General features: G+C 46.4%; 1 protein-coding gene across 1 annotated transcript in view; it reads left to right on the forward strand.

Moving 5' to 3' along the window:
• RPE65 (retinoid isomerohydrolase RPE65) overlaps positions 1 to 18673 on the forward strand; it is a 148786-nt gene that overhangs the window by 93190 nt on the left and 36923 nt on the right. Inside the window, exon 9 of the mRNA XM_078673423.1 lies at positions 18211 to 18340. Coding sequence (XP_078529549.1) covers positions 18211 to 18340 — 130 coding nt within the window. The remainder of the gene's footprint in view (positions 1 to 18210; positions 18341 to 18673) is intronic.

Raw genomic sequence — 18673 nt, forward strand, 5'->3', positions numbered from 1 at the left:
TTCCACAGAGCCGCCACGGCAATCGCTCCCTCATCGACCAGAGCCAAATGGCAGCCCTCATCCTCCTGGATTTCTCGGCTGCTTTGACACTGTCTCCCACTTGACACTAGCCACCAGGCTCCATGACCCAGGCATCCCCGTAAAGACCTTTACCTGGATATGCTCATTTCTTACCGGCAGAACTCAGCGAGTCACACTTCTGCCCTACTTCTCGCAACCAACAGAGACTAACTCCCTCAGCCCCACCCTCTTCAACATCTACATGGCCCCCCCTTGCAACCATCATTAGAAACCACAGGCTCAACATTGTCTCCTACGCCAATGACACCCAGCTAATCCTAACCAAAGAACCCAACATCACCAGAAACAACTTCCAAGAAGGGATGAAAGCCGTTGCCACCTGGATGAAGAAGAGTTGCCTGAAACTCAACTCTGAGAAAACAGAAGTCCTCATCCTTGACCCCACCCCTCCGCATGGGGCGACTCCTGGTGACCCCCCGCCCTAGGAACCCCCACCCCTCCCTGACGGACCACATATGAAACCTCAGCATCATGCTAGACTTATCGTTCAACAATGAACCACCAGAACAACGCTGTATCTTTGGCCTGCTTCAATACATATTGCATACTCCAAAAGACGTTCAGATGGTTCCCATCCGAATTCAGAAAAACTGTCACACAAGCTCTTGGCAGTAGCAGACTGGACTACAGCAACGCTCCCCAAGCCGGAATCAACACAAAACTGCTTCACAAACTCCAGACCGTCCAGATTGCCGCAGCCAGACTCATCCCCTAGACATCCCCTGTCGCAGCCACATCACCCAACACCTACGCGATCTCCACTGGCTCACTGTCGTAAGAAGAATAACCTTCAAACTCCTCACTCATGCATACAAGGCCCCCCACAACACCGGCCCAACATACCTGAACAACCTCCTTTCCTTCCATGCACCCAAAAGACACCTCCGATCAGCTGACCTCTCTTTGGCCACCGTTCCACACATCTACAAGACCAGAACGGGAGGAAAGTTCTTCTCCTACCTCGCAACCAAGGCCTGGAACGACCTCCCCCTCCACCAAGCTCCCACACTGCTCCAGTCGAGGAAGGACCTCAAGACCTGGCTCTTCGGATGACCCCACTTCCCCCCAGCACCATGAGACCCTCCCAGGTGAGTTGTTGTGCTTTACCAACCTCTGATTGATTAGGAGGTGGGGATAACATTTAAAGTGCAGACTAGCAGGGTCTGGTGCAGGTTGGGGCTCGGGATGCTTAGCAAATGAGCCTTATGTAGGGGGATTTTCCTACATGCCTGTGCTGAAAGTGTGTTTTGAAAATAAGGCTGGGCCTTCCCTTGGGTGTAAGATGTGTCCACCATCTCAGTAATGGAGCTCGTGCGTAGTCTTTCAGTGTCCCGTTCAAATGAAGTTAGTATCCCCTGCCTGTTCACAGCATTTTTCATGCTGAGAATGGGATTTCTTGGGTATGCAGGTTGGCTGCCATGCTGTTTAATCTGTTTATTGCCATTACTAACTGGGTTAGCCATGGAGTGCCCTCTTTTTACATGATTGGTTTCGGGTGATATTTGATAGAGGACTCTGTGGACAACAGGACCCTGAGATAGTATTTTATTAAGTCCCCCTGACACACAAGGTCTGGGCTCCTCAGGCCCAACCCCAGTCTCAGCCTTATTCTTCTGGCTTGCCAGGGAGCAAGAAGGACCTTCTTGTATACAGTGATCTGGGAGTTTATTCAAAGCATGTTTTGGGCACCAGGAAAGGCTAAGTAGCCGTATTTGAGAGCTGGGATAAATTTTGCTCTCAAGGCTATCTGCATGTACGTCACAGAAGAGTAATTAAAAGGTAGGCATGGCATGGGTTAACATGAACTGTTGAGAATGGGATATAGCAATCATGCATTTAATAGTTCTGGAACCATGACTCAAATGTTTGAAGCAGTAGGGGGGGGGAGAGGGTGAAGTTGGAAGTTAACGTTGGCAAAACTCATATAGACATTATGCAAGTACTGGATATGTATGTTCTTCGGATGTATGACGTTACAACGCATACTTTTACAACGCCTACCTTTACAACGCGGTTTTTACCACGCATACCATTACAACGCATAGCGCTTTGGGGTGCTGGATAGTGAATAGTTTAATTTACTATTCCAACTCCAGTCCCCGTGGATAGTAGGGAAGGTTATTGGATAGTAAATTAACCTATTCCCTATCCTAGAGCGCCCCCCAGAGCAATGCGTTGTAATAGTTTGCGTTGTAAAAGTTGCGTTGTAATGGTAGGTCGTTGTAAAAGTTTCGTTGTAAAGGTTGTATACCATGTTCTTCCGCCGGGGATAATGGGCGTATGGGGCCTACTCTCCCCTTGTAAGAATGATCTGCCAGGTAAGGCGAGATAAATGTGAGAACTGGAAATTGATATGATTCATGGTTGAAAATGTTTGGGAGGGCGAGGGGGGCTACACATCTACTTCAATATTCTGCTGTAAAACAATGCCTATATGATATAAATGCCAATAGAATGTATGGGAAAAACAAATAAAGGTTGTCAGCATAGGCTTAGCAGTTCAGCTTTGTAGACAATTGCTTAGGTGCTTCAGAGTATGAATGACGCAGGTGGATTTAGTTCTTAGGTGGCCAGCCGGTTTGGCCCTTCTGTGGACCAGACACGAAGGTACTTGTAGGCGGGGATGTCATGATTAGTAGATCTCCAAGCTGGAAGTGGGTTTTTTTTTTAGGAATATTTGCCAAAAACGATGCCCTAGGTTGTACTCTGATTCACCTGCAGTTTGTTCTCCCTATTGCAGCGATGTAGGGCATTGATGGCTCTCTGTAGGCCAGCTCAGGTGTGGACCATAGTTGCAGTGTCATCCTTTTACTGCAAAATGGGAAGGAGCACTCTGTCCAGGCTTGGTGTAACTAAACTTTCACCTTCCAGGGCTGTGCCCAGGTATGCAGTATAGCGAATAAAGAGAAGGGGCACCAACACACAGCTCTGTTTGAGCCTTTTGTTGGTGGAGACACTGGCGGTGGCTGCACTGCAGGTTGTTTTAACCAGATCCAAGTCTCCTGATATAAAGATGTAACCGCCTTGAGGAGCAAGGGCTGCATTCTCCACGTGGCTAGCTTCCCCATAGTCTTCCCCGATCCACCCTGTCGAAAGAAGCACTGTAATCGACAAAGCAGCAGAATGGGGGGTTGCTTCTTCCTTGATTGGATAAATGCACCAATGCTAAGATCCCCATCCTTGAACAGTCAGGCCTAATTCCAAATTGGAAGAATGGGAGAATTCTTTTTACCGACACCCATGTTTCCAATTCCTCCAGCTGGATACAGGCATAGGCTTTGGCTTCAAGGTAGAGGAGAGTGACCAGCTGATAATTTACCAGGTTGGAATTGTCTCCCTTTTTACGAATAGGGAAGAGGATTGACCCATTTCAAGAGGTCAGTGTCATTGCAGTGGCAAAAGCATGGTTAGAAAGTGGCATTAGTGTTCTAGCCCAGAAGTCGAGCCGTTTCGAACAAGGAGGCAGAATCCTGTTCAGCCCTGGGGCCCCATCATTCCTCATTTTCTTAATGGATGCCTGTTAGAAATGGGGTAGCATGGTGCAGAGCGGGCGGGCCAAACTCCAGGGGACATGTGTAAAGCATCCACGCAGTACACCCAGACAACACACAAGGCACACCACAAAAAGAGACACAACACCAGTTTTGGTGAAAAAGAATAACTTTTGTATTGTCTCAAATCAGCAACAGAAATCACAGTAGTCACAATGCTGCACCAACTGGCGCCAGGGCAGTCTATACAGGGGGGGTTATTTACAGGGTAGATGAAGGAACAGGTAAGTCCGTCAGCTCCAAGGAGGTAGGAAAAAAACCCATAAAGCATTAACATTAGGTGTAAAAGCACATTATGCCTGGCGTCAGCCTCCCCTGCAAAAAGAACATTAGGCGTTCCGCATTAATCTCAGACATTATCCTTTGGCATAAAACATCAGGCAGAAGTACCTGCCATAAAGCCTCTTAGCAGGACATACACCCTAGGCATAAAAGCATTCAACATTAGCCTAAACACATCTCACAGGGGGCATGAAACCTCTCAAACCTCAGGCCTAAGTACAGCGGGGTAGGCCTGGTAGCACCTAGAACATCGTCCTTTAACCTTGGGCCCAATCTGGGGCGCAAGTCACCACCGGCATTCGCATATACAAAAGAACACAACACCATAAACATGTGAGCATAGCATCAGGTCACTGCGGGCAACCCTACTTAGACCCAGGCTCTCTATAGGTAACAGTGCTTATATCCCCCGACAATATCAGCAACATTTGGTAGCACCTAGACATCTAAAGGGCTTGATCAGTCAAGTGTAACCCTGCTTCTATTCAGGGGAAGTGGCAAAAACTCACTAACCTTCCCCAGGCCAGGGACTTGGCATTCCCAACATCAACAGGACCTAGAACATGGCGTGGGCCTCCTCTGCGGGGTGGAAACACCTTACATACCCACTGGGACAGAGTCCTACGGTAACTGGCCTGGAACATCACATGTCCAAGTACTGTGTGCCCTCAATCGTTGCCACTGCCCACTATCCAGCGGGGCAGTAGTGTCCAGTAAAGTCAGTTTTGGGCCCGGTGGAGCCCCCTTTTTGCTCGGGGATCCCAATATGCCCCACGTTGCGGCGTGGCCACACCGGGTGCAGCCGCCCCCTGTCCAGCTCGGGCAGCTGGAGGAACAAGGCCGGCACGGACACTCTCTCTTTGTCTCTGGGGAAAGGCCAACGGGTGGCGGGCAACTACACTGTGCCCCGTTACCACCCCCCTCCACCGACAATTCCCCACTCACCGGGGCTTCTTTCCGCTCATGAGGATTTCCTCGGTCGCCTCCTCAGTCTTCCCCGGGCGGGTCCTCAGGCACCGATCCTTTGCCTCGAATGGGCCTGCATCTGGCGCTTGGCTCGGCTTCCTGGCGGCCTTCCAGGCCGGCAGCCAATCCCTGCGTAGCTTCTTCGGGGCGCGGCAGCCTCCACCAATGGCTGTGCCACTTCCCAGGGGCCGGGCGCAGAAACCAATCAGCTGGCGGCCTTCCGGTGGGCCCGGCTGCAGGATCCAATGGGGCCCGCGCCTACCACCAGACGCGGACGATGACATTGGCCTCGGAAAACGCTCTGGGGCCTGGTGCAGCCTTTCTTGAATACCGCTGCGACCCTCCCCTTCCTATGGGGGCCGCGGCGGCGAGCTCCAGTGGTGCCTCTTCTCCCCTTAGCGCGGCGGCACCCACGCAGCTCCTCACACGTCCCCTGGGTAGTGGCGGTGATTGGGGGTCGCACCGCTTCTCGGGAATTCAGCACTTCCTCTCAGGTACCCGGGCAGCGGCGGTGATCTTCTTGCGGGCAAAGCGCGGGGTAGGCTCCCCCCTAATTTAAATAAGCAACAGTGTCGCCATCACGCGGGGTGGGCACACGCTCAGCAGAACCTTCATAAAGCGGGGTAGGCACCCGATATCCTCCCGAGGCATACAAAGTGCTTTCAGAGGCGATTATAGCGCTTAGGGCTTCACAGCGCTTCCGAGGTAGCACAGCGCAGAGAACTGCTAGCTCTTAGGTGACAACAGTCCTTCCCCTCCCACAGAGCGCTTTGGAGGCAGCAGTTCTGTACCAAGTAGCGCGAAGGGAGCACAGCGCTTCGGGGACACAGCACTTCAGGTGGGCAGGCAGTCCCAACGGCAAGTCTCAGGGGCCCCAGGGTAACGCTCCTCACCTCCTGGGGGGCGGGGGGGTCCAGTCCAGCCCCAATATAGCGCTCTCCTCTTCAGGGCTTTTAGGTGTAGCGCTCGTGTGGCGCAAGGTCCCACCAGCCTCAGGGACCTAGGATGGCGCTACTTTTTCAGGGGCCAGGTGGCAGAGCAGATGGCACTACTGTGCAAGGTCAGCAGTCAGTGGGTACTCATCAAGACAGGGCGGTAGGCTTCCACCATCCTCCACTGTAGCGTGGCACTCCTCCTGTACAGCAGCCTGTACTCCTGCAGTGGGGCTTCCACTAGCCCTGTGGACAGCAGAGGGGTTTCAGGTGGGTGCAGGGTCCAGCACACAGGCCTAGGTGGCGGTATCCCCTGGCAGCAGGTCCTGTCACATTCATGTCCCTGCTCTGACTGAGCACATGGTGGCACAGCCCCCTTATTTATGCGCCCCTCACCCCACCTTCCAGGCAGTGCCAGAAGCTTCTAGAAGCCTCTGGGAAACTGGTTCTAACTGGCTCAGGGGGAGGAGTAGAGCACCCTGGGTGCCAGGTTTTCCCTCCAAATGCTGGGATGGCTGGGTACCAAACAACTAGATTGCTAACCCACTGCAGTCAGGTGGCACAACACACAGCCATGGCATCCATTTTAAAAGTGTCATTTCAGTAAGGTGCCTGTTTACAATAGGGGTATTACAGGTGCGCTCACCATTGCGTCACATTACACTTGACATCTCACTCCACACATGGCCTCCACATTTCTTCACCATGAGGGAGACGTCCTAAAACAGGGGGGTGAAAAGCGAAAAAAGTTTGGGGAAAAGGGCCAAGTCCAACAATACCATTACTGCACCTTCTGTGATAAGAATGCGATGTTGGACCCAGAAATCTGGGGCAAAGTGGGATATAGGAGGTGTTGCTGCCACTGTCTGTTGTATATAGCTGTTTAACATTCCTAATCCAGCCCCTTTCCGCCACACTGGATTGGCAATTTGTTCTGTCCTAAATTGCCAAAGCAGTTTGTGCCTCCACAGGCAAGATTTATTCTTGTTTTTTAGTAGAGGGAAAATCCTGAGCCACTTTGTTTTGATGTACTCCCTTTTTTGCTGCTGTACTTTCTGCTTGTAAGCTGCTCTGAGAACGATGAGTGATTGGCCGGATTCTATTTTACTGTCTCTTCTTCTAGTGGCCAGGGCCCTGTGCAGAGTGTGCTTGCAGGCGAGTAGCTCCTTCAATCGACAAGGCACGAGTATTAAAATGAGGGAATCTTCTCAGTGGTTTCCATTGTCCGTTCCCCACCGCCTGTTGGAGATCTGCTATAAGTTCCTCCCAGTGTCCTGGTGATGATAATGAGCTGGAAGGGATAGTTGCCTAAATTTCTTTCCTCAAGTCAGGCTAGAGGTTTGCCTTGCAGTTTAGCTGACCATTTGATTCTGTGCAGGACCTTAAGGTGCTCTTCCCCAGTTGGTACCCCTAAGCGATGTTAGGTATAATGATTCAATAGAAACTAATTGCAAGGTTGCATAGAGGGATCTGTGGTTGCTTTCATCCCGGTCGTCGACTTCAAAGTCTTGGAGCATGGGAGCCAGCCCTTTACTGACGAAGATGTAATTGATTGTGGATCTGTTCCTGAAAGTGGGGTTGGTGCACTAGATGGGAGAGTAGGCCTCTTTTAAGGATTGAGACATGATTAGTTTGTGATTGTAGAGTTTGTAGATGTGTGGCATCCCATATCAAACTGAGGGAGTTTAAGGACTTGCCTGAGGGCCTGATGTTAAAATCCCTGATTATGATTGCCTGATGGGATTCATATTTGTTCAGCAACTAGTCGATCGTATTTACTAAGAAGTCCAGAGGATTTTTCTTCTGGTGCTGCACGGGGTTAAGGTTTTTGCAGCGAAAGACAGAATGGACCCCCTTTCGCCATAGGAGTGGTAGAGGATGTAAGGGTATTTCTCCAATTGGGGGAAGGGGGTTGAAAATCTATTCCCCATTCTGCCAGCTGTGGCACTTCCTTGAGCACTGCAATCAGGTGTCGCTGTTGGCAAAGTCCCACAAGAGCTGATTTTACATGGGTGTCTGAAGTAAAACGGCCGGGACACAGCAGGAAACTTAAAGGTAGGTGCTTTAACGTGCACCGTTGGTTAACAACCCAATCCCATCTTGGCTAGCAGTCAATTGACCAGAATCAAACCCACAATTCAATTACAAAGCCATGTGGCACACAACAAGCACAAGCAAATTACAACACATCTCCTTTTCTTCAAAGAAGGAGAAAAGTTATGACTGAAATGAGTAATGAGAACAAGATGTGACCTGTGAAGCAGAAAAGAAGAGAGGAAGAAGGGAAAGAAAGCAGGGAGAAAAGCACTAAGCAAAAATAAAAGAATTACCAAACAGAGTCATTTAAATACCTAGCAGCCTTGCACTCTCTAGAACTTTTCCCTTCACCACAACCACAGGCGCCAGAGCTCTGACTCTCAAGAACCATAGAATCAAAAAAGGCTCTTTGAGGATTCACTCCTTCCCCCGGGCTGTGACTACATGAAGGACCGCCACTAATGTCACAATCCCTCATAAATAAGGCTCCCTGTTTTACAGATTTTTACAGATAAATACAGACAGAAAACCATTTATTTTATTGTCTGTATTTTTTTAAATGTGGATAAAAACAGAAATTGGGTGCTTTTTGAATGATTCTAAATAGACTTTGCCGTGACTGCCAGGCCAATAACTGTGTGGATTGATAGGTAAGAGGGTTAAAAAAAGAAAGGAATTTTTGTAAAGAGGCTTAAACAACAGTAGATATGCACAAGGTTGATACTGAAATGTGCATATTTTCATTTATGTGCATTGATTTATCTTCTGCGGGTACTCATATCACTGAAACCTGGCAGGCATTCAAGTATGAGAGCAGATTTATTGGTTAAATACATGTGGAAATATACCAGTTTCAGCTTTATTTTTTGACAAAACCCATAATAAATATGGATAAATACAGATAAAGTTGACAAAAAATAAATATGGATAAATACAGACAGAAATGTCAAAAAAATAAATATCGTAAAACCGGGAGCCCTACTCATAAACCAAGATCCACGGACAACCTCATCTCCATCACTCCTAGAACAAACTCCACCCTTTTGATATAAAGCAACCCTGCTTTTGTTCCAATTCTCACCATTATCCAAGACAACATGAAAGTCAAAAGACTGCTTAACCATAAAAGGACCTCTAAACTTGTTAAACACTCTTGAGACCCTACCTGTCTTAATTTTCACCAAATCTCCTGGCTTAATACTCTTCTTCTTCACAATTTCCACTACAGACGCACCTTGGTCCAAGATTCCATCTTTCAACCAGCCTGGAACTAACCTGTCCAGAGGAACCCGTCCTCTCATCACTTCAAAGGGGGATTTACCTAAAGAGTCTTGCATAATGGCGTAATATGTCCAAACCATCTCATCAACCACTTCCTTGACCTCTAGATTAGAAACACAAGTCAATTGAATGACCCCCTTGACCAATATATTCACTCTCTCCACTATGCCATTTCCTTGGGGATTATACAAAGAAGTAGGCTGGTGTTTTACACCATTACTGCTCAAGAATTCTTTCATGTCCCTAGAAGTGAGTTGTGCACCATTATCCATCACCAGGAAAGTTGGGAACACCTTCTTCAAAAAATACTTCCCTCAAAGCTCGAATAGTAGCATTAGTGGTAATTTCCCACATGAACTTTACACGGAACCACTTAGAGTAAGAATCCATACAAACCATGGCGAACCTGAGACCTCTGCGAACCTCAGACATAGGACCAATGAAATTTTAGTACACAGTGTGCCAAAGGAACCCCGGGTTGGATATGTGACCAATGGCAGGCTGGCTAACAAGCTGAAGACACTTTCCACTTTCTTTGCAAGCACTACACATGACCACCCTATCCACCACCTGAGCAGCCATACTTGACCACCAAAACTGAGCTTTAAGCCTCTTCTGGGTAAGACTCTGACCTAAATGTCCAGTATGTGCCATCGCTACAAGCTTTTGCCTAAGATCAACAGGTGGCACAAACCTTTGACCCCTTTTCCAAATATGACCACCACCAGTTGACAGCTCCTCCAACACCTTGACAAACAGATTCACCAAACTAGCAACACAACTCTCTCTCTGTTTGCCTGAAACAACCATGCGTGTGACCTCTTTAAGGTTGATATCCGCATCCATGGCTTGGCACCAATCTTCTTTAGAGAAAGCACCTGCACACCCCAACACAACATCTTTTACAGAAGCAACTGAACCGTCATCCTCATAATCCTCCACAGCAGGACCTTGTACCATTTGCCAGTTCAAAGGTAAGCAAGACAGGCAATCGCTTGTACATTCTTCCAACCATGAATATGCTCTAACACATAGTGAAACTCTTGGAGTCTGGCAGTAAATCGCGCCAATCTGGCTGAACCCTTACCAGCACCGCCAGGGATAAGGATTTTAATCAGAGGCTTGTGGTCAGATCTCAAGGTAAATTGAGTACCCCACACATATGTACGAAAGTACTCGGCGCTCCATGCAGCGGCCAAAGCTTCCTTTTCGATTCCTGAATAGGTCCTTTCAGTATCGGTTTGGGTGCGAGATGCAAAGGCCACAGTTCTTTCACCATCCTATGCCTTTGGGGAAGTATGGTGCCCAGTCCTTTTGCACTTACATGCACCATCACAATGGACTTAAGTTTAAAATCAAAAAGCACCAAAATACCAGCCTCACAAATCTCTTTCCTAATGTTAAAAAAACACTCCTCTTGCACACGTGACCATTCAAAACTCTTCCATTTCTTTAAAAGGGCCCCCAACGACTCTGTCTTGTCTGAAAAGTTGCTTTAAAATTTTGAATAATATTCAATAAGTCCCATGAAAGACCTAAGCTGGTCTTTGTCTTGAGGGGAAGGAGCCAAGTGTATAGCTTCCAACAAGTCTTTTTCCAGACTCACACCACCAACTTACAAAGTGTAACCCAGATATTCAATTTGTTCCTTTAAAAAAAAAACACTTCTCCTTCCTCAAAGGTGAGCCCCACATCAGCAATTCTCTGTAAGGCAAGTTTTAACACCACATTGTGTTCTTGATTCAACTTTCCAAAAATGTGTATGTCGTCCTGGAAGTAAATGACATTTCCTAACTCTCTAAAAACATCCTTTGAAATACACTTGCTGCGGATGAAAGACCGAAGGGCATTCTAGTAAATTGGTAAGTTCCCTCCATTGTGATAATCATAGTAAGTGCTTTAGAGTCTTCATGGAGCTTTATCTGGTGATAGGCACTCTTCAAGTCCAGCTTGGAAAAGTACCCTCCCCCCTTGAGCAACAAAATCATTTCATTAATGTTTGGTAAAGGATATGTATCTGCCACAATGTTTTGTTTGAGTGACCTCAAGTCCACATAGAATCCAAGATGTCCATCAGACTTGCATGTGATGGCTACCAGAGAGACACAACTGGATGCCTCTACCAGTTCTATAACATCTCGTTGCAACATCTCCTGAATTAACCCCTTCACTTCCTCACGTGCCATCACAGGAACCCTCCTTAGTTTATGTTGAACAGGGACAGCACCTTCCTTCAAAATGATCTTGTGTGCATAGCCCTTCAACAAACCTAAGTCTTCTTTGAATACCCTCCCATTTGCAAGCAGAATGTCCTCAATAGAGTCCGGATCGACAACCATCACCTGTGACGGTGCTCTGGGATTAACAATGATGTGCAAATCATATTGATGAAGTCACCCGGGAATAGGTGGTCCACTTTCAGCAACATACACTTTACTCTCAGTACATCGTCCCTCAAACTCAAATTTTAGCATCCATAAATCCCAAAATATCAACAGACTCCCCTTGGAATCCTATGTGAGAGCTGGCGAGCTCTTGGAGATGCACCTGTGCACCAGGGAGCGATACAGAGACCTGGGAGGATTGTGGCAGCTTTCTCAGCAACCCCAGATGAATTTCGATTTTTATCTCTACTGATGAAGGAGAATATCCAGAAACATGTGTGTCTAGAGATTCACAGCACTAACCTGCACCAACTTTGGTGAAACACTTCAATAAAAATTCCAGTAGTTGGAGAAAAGTGTTTTAAGTCATGTTTTCCTCCTCTGGAGGACCGGGCAATGATGTTGAGCTCTTGACATGGATGATGCCCTCTAGGTAATCATCCATGTTACTCTAAAAACGGGCTTGTGCAGTACCTCACTGTAAAAATATCCAGCCTTGGCCTGCTGATGGGTTTTTAGATTTGAAAAAATGACTCAATCTGAAGTTAAAACCTTGGGCCAGGGCTCTGCAGCAAATGTGTCCTACCAGTGAAACAAGCTCAGAAGATACAAAGTCCAATTTTGTCCCACTCTAAGCTTCGGGTGCCTAAACCAATGGCTTCAGATGACCTATCTGACTTTGAGAGACCCTCACTGGCTTCCATCCTGGCCCTTACTCCACTGGAAGACTTTTCCTCCAAAAGGAAGCCTAAGGTCCTAATTTAGATCTTGGCGGATGGGTTACTCTGTCACAACGGTGACTGATAGCCCGTCCGTCGAAATATAAATCTCATAGGATATAATAGGATTTATATTTCAGTGGACTGTATATCCGTCACCGTTGTGACGGAATAACATGTCTGCCAAGATCTAAATCAGGCCTGAGTCCCAAAGTTAAAACTTTGACTGGGGCAATTTGCTTCCTGAATTAGACCTCTGCCTCTCACTGTCAGCCTGAAATTGCACCTAGGTACTTTGATTGGTGCTTTACTTTTTTGTGAGCATTTTTGCCTTAAAGTAAAAAAAAAAAAACTATCTCTGTTTCCCCTTATCCAATTATAATCAATCACTACTTTTATTAATTGGTTTCCAAATGTTATTGTGTTATTTTCTTCGCCTTAAATTTGTTCGAACAATATTAACTTCACATTTCTCTAGGGAATTGCCTGCTGCTTGTTCCATCCATACCAGGGATGAGCAGAGGTTCTCTAAAATCTGTGTTTTAGCCTAACCAGATTGTTTTTTTTTTTTTTTTAAAAACCTTTATTAGCGCCAAAAGGATATACAAGTCTAGGCCTACAACCAAATCGGCCGGCCTCAATACGTAAAGCAATCAGAAGTTCCAAGGCAAACATTACAGAGTCAAGCAACAAGAAGCAGAGGCAATACAATCGTAAAAAGGGAGAATATACCTAGGAACCAGAGGGCCAAGACACAGGAGCAAAAAAGGTTAATTTTATAATATGGGGATAAGGCGTATGACAGGCTCACTTTCAATATAGAGACGTCCGAAGTCCCAGAACCAGCCTCAGCGACAATAAGGGGGTATGGGGCCGCAATACAGGAGAGGCAACACAATTCACACAGGAAGATCGGAATAATTTAGACATAATCGACACTTGAACATTATCATCGTTACATGCCCACCACCCAAACCACAGCTAAGCCAGAACAGAGGGATCGGAGAAACATTACATCAAAACTAACCCGTCATAGTGACCTCTAGGAAAATGGAGGGAGGGGGACGGGGGCGAGGAAAAGAGGGGGAAGAGGGGGGAAAGAGGGGGAGGGGAGGAGGACAAGACGGAACAATGAGAAAAGAAATGAAATACAAAAAACGAAAGAAAGAAGACACGCCGACACAGGCGTCCCGTGGCGGGAGCACAGGAGAAAACAGGAGTATCAGCACCAGTGAGGGTACAGCAATCAAGAAGAAATGCAACCGAACCATAAAAGGAGGGTTAACGATGCCACACACCCCACCCCGAACACACCACGGGAGGCAGGGACAGACGCGGCATTACTATAAAGAGATACAAAAGGGCCATAGAACCATAAAACAAACAACAAATAGAACCCAACCCACCCATCCCACCCTGCACCCCTGTAGAAGGCTATGGCCTACCCTTCAGACAGCGTGCCTGTCGCCCTAAACCAGAACCCGAAATATAGCAAGAAAGAAAGAGAGAAGAACGAGACAAAAAGAAACAGAAACAGAAATAACGAAAACAGGAGGGAGGAGCATAAGAACAGAAATCAATATGGTCGGCCGCCGCCCTCCGCCCAACCAGACAATCGCAGCAAAAACAGACCAGGACGACACCCCATCAAGCGCCATAAAACTTACAGAGGAGGGGACCACCCACCGCTCTATGGGTACACACAACTGCGCCACTAAGTCGTATACCAATAATCAACCAGGAGTCGTGCATATCACCCCCATCCCTTCCGAACCACAAATCCCACCCACCACATGACAGTGTAAAATGAGATATTCAATACAAGACCAGCACACAATCGAAAAAAATGTTGACTACCATGTAGACATGGGGGGTAAATCGGTCCGCAAATGAGCAAAAGTCCGAGCAGAGAGTTTAAATGCATCAGCAATCGCAGCACGGGTGATGAAGAACAGGAGTTCAGTTTCGCCGCTTGGGAAGGCGAGGGGGTCTCTGTAGTAAACAAAGGCGAAGCCATCGGAGCAGGTGCAGGCGGCAGTCCACCAATATTTCTAGGCATCCGAGCCGAACAGGGCTGCGGCACAATGTCCAAGTCCCCGGGGTCAGAACCTCGAAAAACAGGGAGCTCCAAAGTCACCGGCACACAAAATGATCTTCGATCAGCGGCAGCAACACTTGCAGCCATAGAGGGGGGCGAGGCAATGGAGTCACTGAAACAAGAGGGCGGCAAGAAGAAACGGCTGCTCAAAATGGCGGCAGATCGTGGCGGACTCACAGGGACATCGGGGGCCAGGGATGCGCGCAGGGATCTCAGAGCTTCCAGGATATCTCTGACCGTAAGCTCACGCTCACCAGAACGGACCCCGCGCAATTAGGCAACCCAAGCCCTCCGCCACAAGGCGATTCATGTTTCAAAGGGTCGGCCGCCATTTCGCGAAGTCAGCCCAGTCGCCGCCCTCCGCGACCCCCAAAAAACAGTTAAAAAATGTAGGACTTCACAGAGCTCCGGGGGGTTCCCAGCAATGGCAGCCTTGGTGCCGAAAGGATGTCCGCCCAATGCGGGTCTCCGCCTACACCAGCACCGGCGCCCCCAACAAGCAGAGTCCGGGCGCATAGGTCCAGGGCCGCCGGTCAAAGCAGCGGCGGGGGGAGGACCCATTCACAGAATCAGTCCCCGGTGCATCTCACCCACATCAGCCGCGCGGTCACCAGGGCAGGCCCGGATCAGGATCGCCGGGATTTTCGCACAACGGCTCTTATCATTGGTTCACTCTCTCGACCGGGGCCGACAGTCGTCGGACCCCACAGGCTAGGTCCCGGTCTAGGTTCCACGGAGGCCCCGGTCTTGCGGAGGGCACAACTTCGGAGCCGCTGCACGTCGAAACCTCCGGGCCAAATGGTGAGTACAAGCGAGGTGTTCCGTTTCCGATTGTCCGATAATGTGTCGTCTCCGGACAGGATATTATACAGGATACATGATCAGGCCGGAGGGCTGTGGGAGCCGAGCTAAAAGGCGACCATTACGCTCGCGAGCTTGGCTCCTCCCTCCCTAACCAGATTGTTGATATGCGTGCTCCTGTCTAACATCAATAATCCACTTTTGACAAATGCTTTCATTATAGAAAAGTGAAACAAAAAAATGTTTCACTTTCACAAAAAAATGTATTTTGTTATAATTACCCAATCCTTTAATATTCCATGATATTTCACTATTAATATACTCAAAACAGCGGAATATTAACTTATTAAAAATGAGCTGAAAACTGTAAGTAGAACCAAAAAGAAAAGAATTTACGCATCAGATTAACGAGAAGAACAGCCAAGTGTTTCAGTCGGCTGCGAAATACAGATATATTATATTAATTTGGTTCGCGACAAGGATCGACCCTTAGCTCCACCTTTTTTCAATACCTATATGGCCCCTCTTGACTCCATTGTACAAGCCTGGGGATTCAATGTGGTGTCGTATGCTGATGACATGCACCTTATGCTTGCCTTTAATCACCTAGACAGTTCTGTGACTGCCAACTTCCAGGCCTGCCTTTTGGCCATGACCGACTGGATGCATAAGAGCTGTCTTTGCCTCAATTCGGACAAATCTGAGATCTTGTTTTTTGGCACTTCATCCACACTGGACTAACAGAATTTGGCCATCTGCATTGGGCAAACCTCAAAGCCCCCACAACTGTTGCAAAAAACATAGGAGTAAATCTTGACTCCTCTCTTTCTTTTCAAGCCTCAAGTTAGAGTACTGTCGGAGTGTGCTTTGCCCTACTGAAATCCATGAGAAAGACCCTTAAATTTTTTCCAGAAAGATCTCAGAAGAGCATTATCCACTCCTTAATCTTGTCAAGATTAGACTATGCAACTGTCCTGCTCCTTAGCTCTCTGCAGGAGCTGAGAAACAGACTAAAGAGGGAGCACAAATCCGCTGCTCGTATAGTGTTAAACAACCCACCGCGTCCCTCAATTCGTAAGGGTCTGAGAACTCTTCATTGGCTACCTGTAAACCAAAAAATAACAATTAAAACCCTTTTACTCACGTTTAGGGCTTGGCATCAAACTGCTTTTTACCATATCCAAAACAAAAGAAAAAAAATACCTACCTCTAGAAATGTTTGCAAAATGTGTTATGCATCCCCAGGATATATGAAGCAAGAGCGGGAGACTGGGCTTTTTACTTCCTGATCTTAAAGCTCTGATTTCCCTGCCCAAATATCTGCGAAGTAATCCTCAGAGGACTCACCTGAAGACCTATCTTTTTAAGGAAACCTGCACTTTCCCAGATGCTGCTCTGTCGTCCTTTCCGTATTTATTAGGATTTCTGTTTCAGTTTCTGTTTTTCTTGCAACTAGCACCGGGATGCTCCAGTTGCAGCAGCTTTCGAGCTCTACAAATCACCTAATTCATTCAATTTGCACAATATTCAAAGTTGTAAATTAAAGCACACGTACAGCTACTTTATGTGATAGTTATGCAGGCTGGTACACCACATTTGTGTTGTATGAGCATCCACAAACCATAGTTTGCTCATTGTGAACATATCACTATTTTACCTCCCGGTTCATGCTGTAATTTGGTGCAGGGTATTGCATAATTCATATACTATATGTACATTGCTTAAGCAAAAAAGTCCTCAACAGAGTATAGGCAAAGGTACATGTTTTGCTAGTTGTCTCCAACTGTAAATGGACTTGTGACATACAGCTCAATCTGTTTCCTAAGGGAAACATTTATTGCAAATAGCAGTGATTCACAGGCCATCTGCTGATATAGGGCCATATATATGTATGTATCAAGCAAATTCGGATACGCAAAGGCCGAAATTCTGCGAATTTCAGCCTTTGTGAATGCGAATTTGCTAAATGGTATGTATTAAGCAAAATCTGGTGCAAAATAAGGAATCGCAAAATTTGCGATTACTTATTTTGCAATTGCATTGAAATTCCTTAAATGCAATGTATGAAGCATAAAAAAATGTGCAAAATGTCCTTAAGGAATTGCAAATTACCTAGTTGCGAATTCCTTGAAAAATTCACATTTTTGCATTTTTCTAAGTGCCATGTGATGCACATACATGCCCTTAGGGCATGTATGTGTGCCACATGTGCACCCATGGATATTTCAGGGGTGCAACAGGGTGTCCTTTGGACACCCCTGCACCCTTGAAATTATTCTCAATTTGAGATTAGCAAATTGCGAATCGCAAATTGAGAAAAACTTCCCATTCATTCCTATGGGCATCCTGGCCCATAGAAATGAATGGGAAAGTATTCCTTAATTGCGATTCGCAATTAAGGAATTTACAGAAATCGCAAAAAAATGTGATTTTGTACATACATACCTATTTGCGATTCTCAAATAGCGATTTCTTAAAAATCGCTATTTGAGAATCGCAAATGGGTATCTTGATACATATGGCCCATAATGTGCTATTTAGTTCAAAAATCGTTGAGAAGGTTACTCAATGGACATTCCTTTGCTTTTCAAGTTATATTGCAATAGGCATGTTTGTGCCTTTAAGTGAAAATGCCCACATGAAACTCAGGGGTGAAAACATTGTAAATGATGCAACAAATGTAACATAACCTTGATTTTTATTTTCTTGTGCTGCAGCTATTTAGGTTGCTACTGATTTGATTTGGATCAGTTTATAGCTTAAAGAAACCCTTTTGTAATTATGCAGCCTCTACATAGATAAAATGCATACCTCTTTCAAATGCTTTGAGACGGTCTTGACCGTTAAATTCTAATTTATATTCAAAATTAATTTTGCCCTAGATTGTACCATTATTTAGATCTGTGTTCTAGTTGGGGCACTCGTAGATCAATTCATCTGGAGAATAATTATAATCCTTCTAGATACTTTATAGCCTGCAGTAGAATAATCAGTCACTTAAATGTCTTTCAGCGGAGATGGATCACTTTCGTAAAGGTTTCTGAAATGCCTTAGAAATACTATTGTTTCTGTTTTCAGATTTGAATTTATCTACAACTATCTATATTTAGCCAATCTGCGTGAAAACTGGGAGGAAGTGAAGAGAAATGCAGAGAAAGCACCACAACCAGAAGTTAGGAGATATGTTCTTCCACTGGACATCCACAAGGTAAATCTTTCCAGGTAGCTTAGATAATTAATAACAACTAGGCCTGCCCTAATGAAATGTTAATGTGTCAGACAAATTCATCTATTTCACATGCCATCTTTTCATATCATGTACGTTAAACATAACACAGGCTCCTTACAACTGCCCTTGGAGGACCACTATGTCACATTCAATGTTTTCTGACAGCAGGAGTGCCATACTTGCAATGTCAGCACCTGTGGCTAAATTACAGTTGATTGTAGTTGGGTTTATCTTTATAACTGACATTTGGCATTCATGTCTATTGAAGTACCTGCTACTCTGTGGGTATATTTTAACACAATTCCTACTAGT

The sequence above is a fragment of the Lissotriton helveticus genome, chromosome 1_2 (genome assembly GCF_964261635.1).
Source record: "Lissotriton helveticus chromosome 1_2, aLisHel1.1, whole genome shotgun sequence".
Lineage (NCBI taxonomy): Eukaryota > Metazoa > Chordata > Amphibia > Caudata > Salamandridae > Lissotriton > Lissotriton helveticus.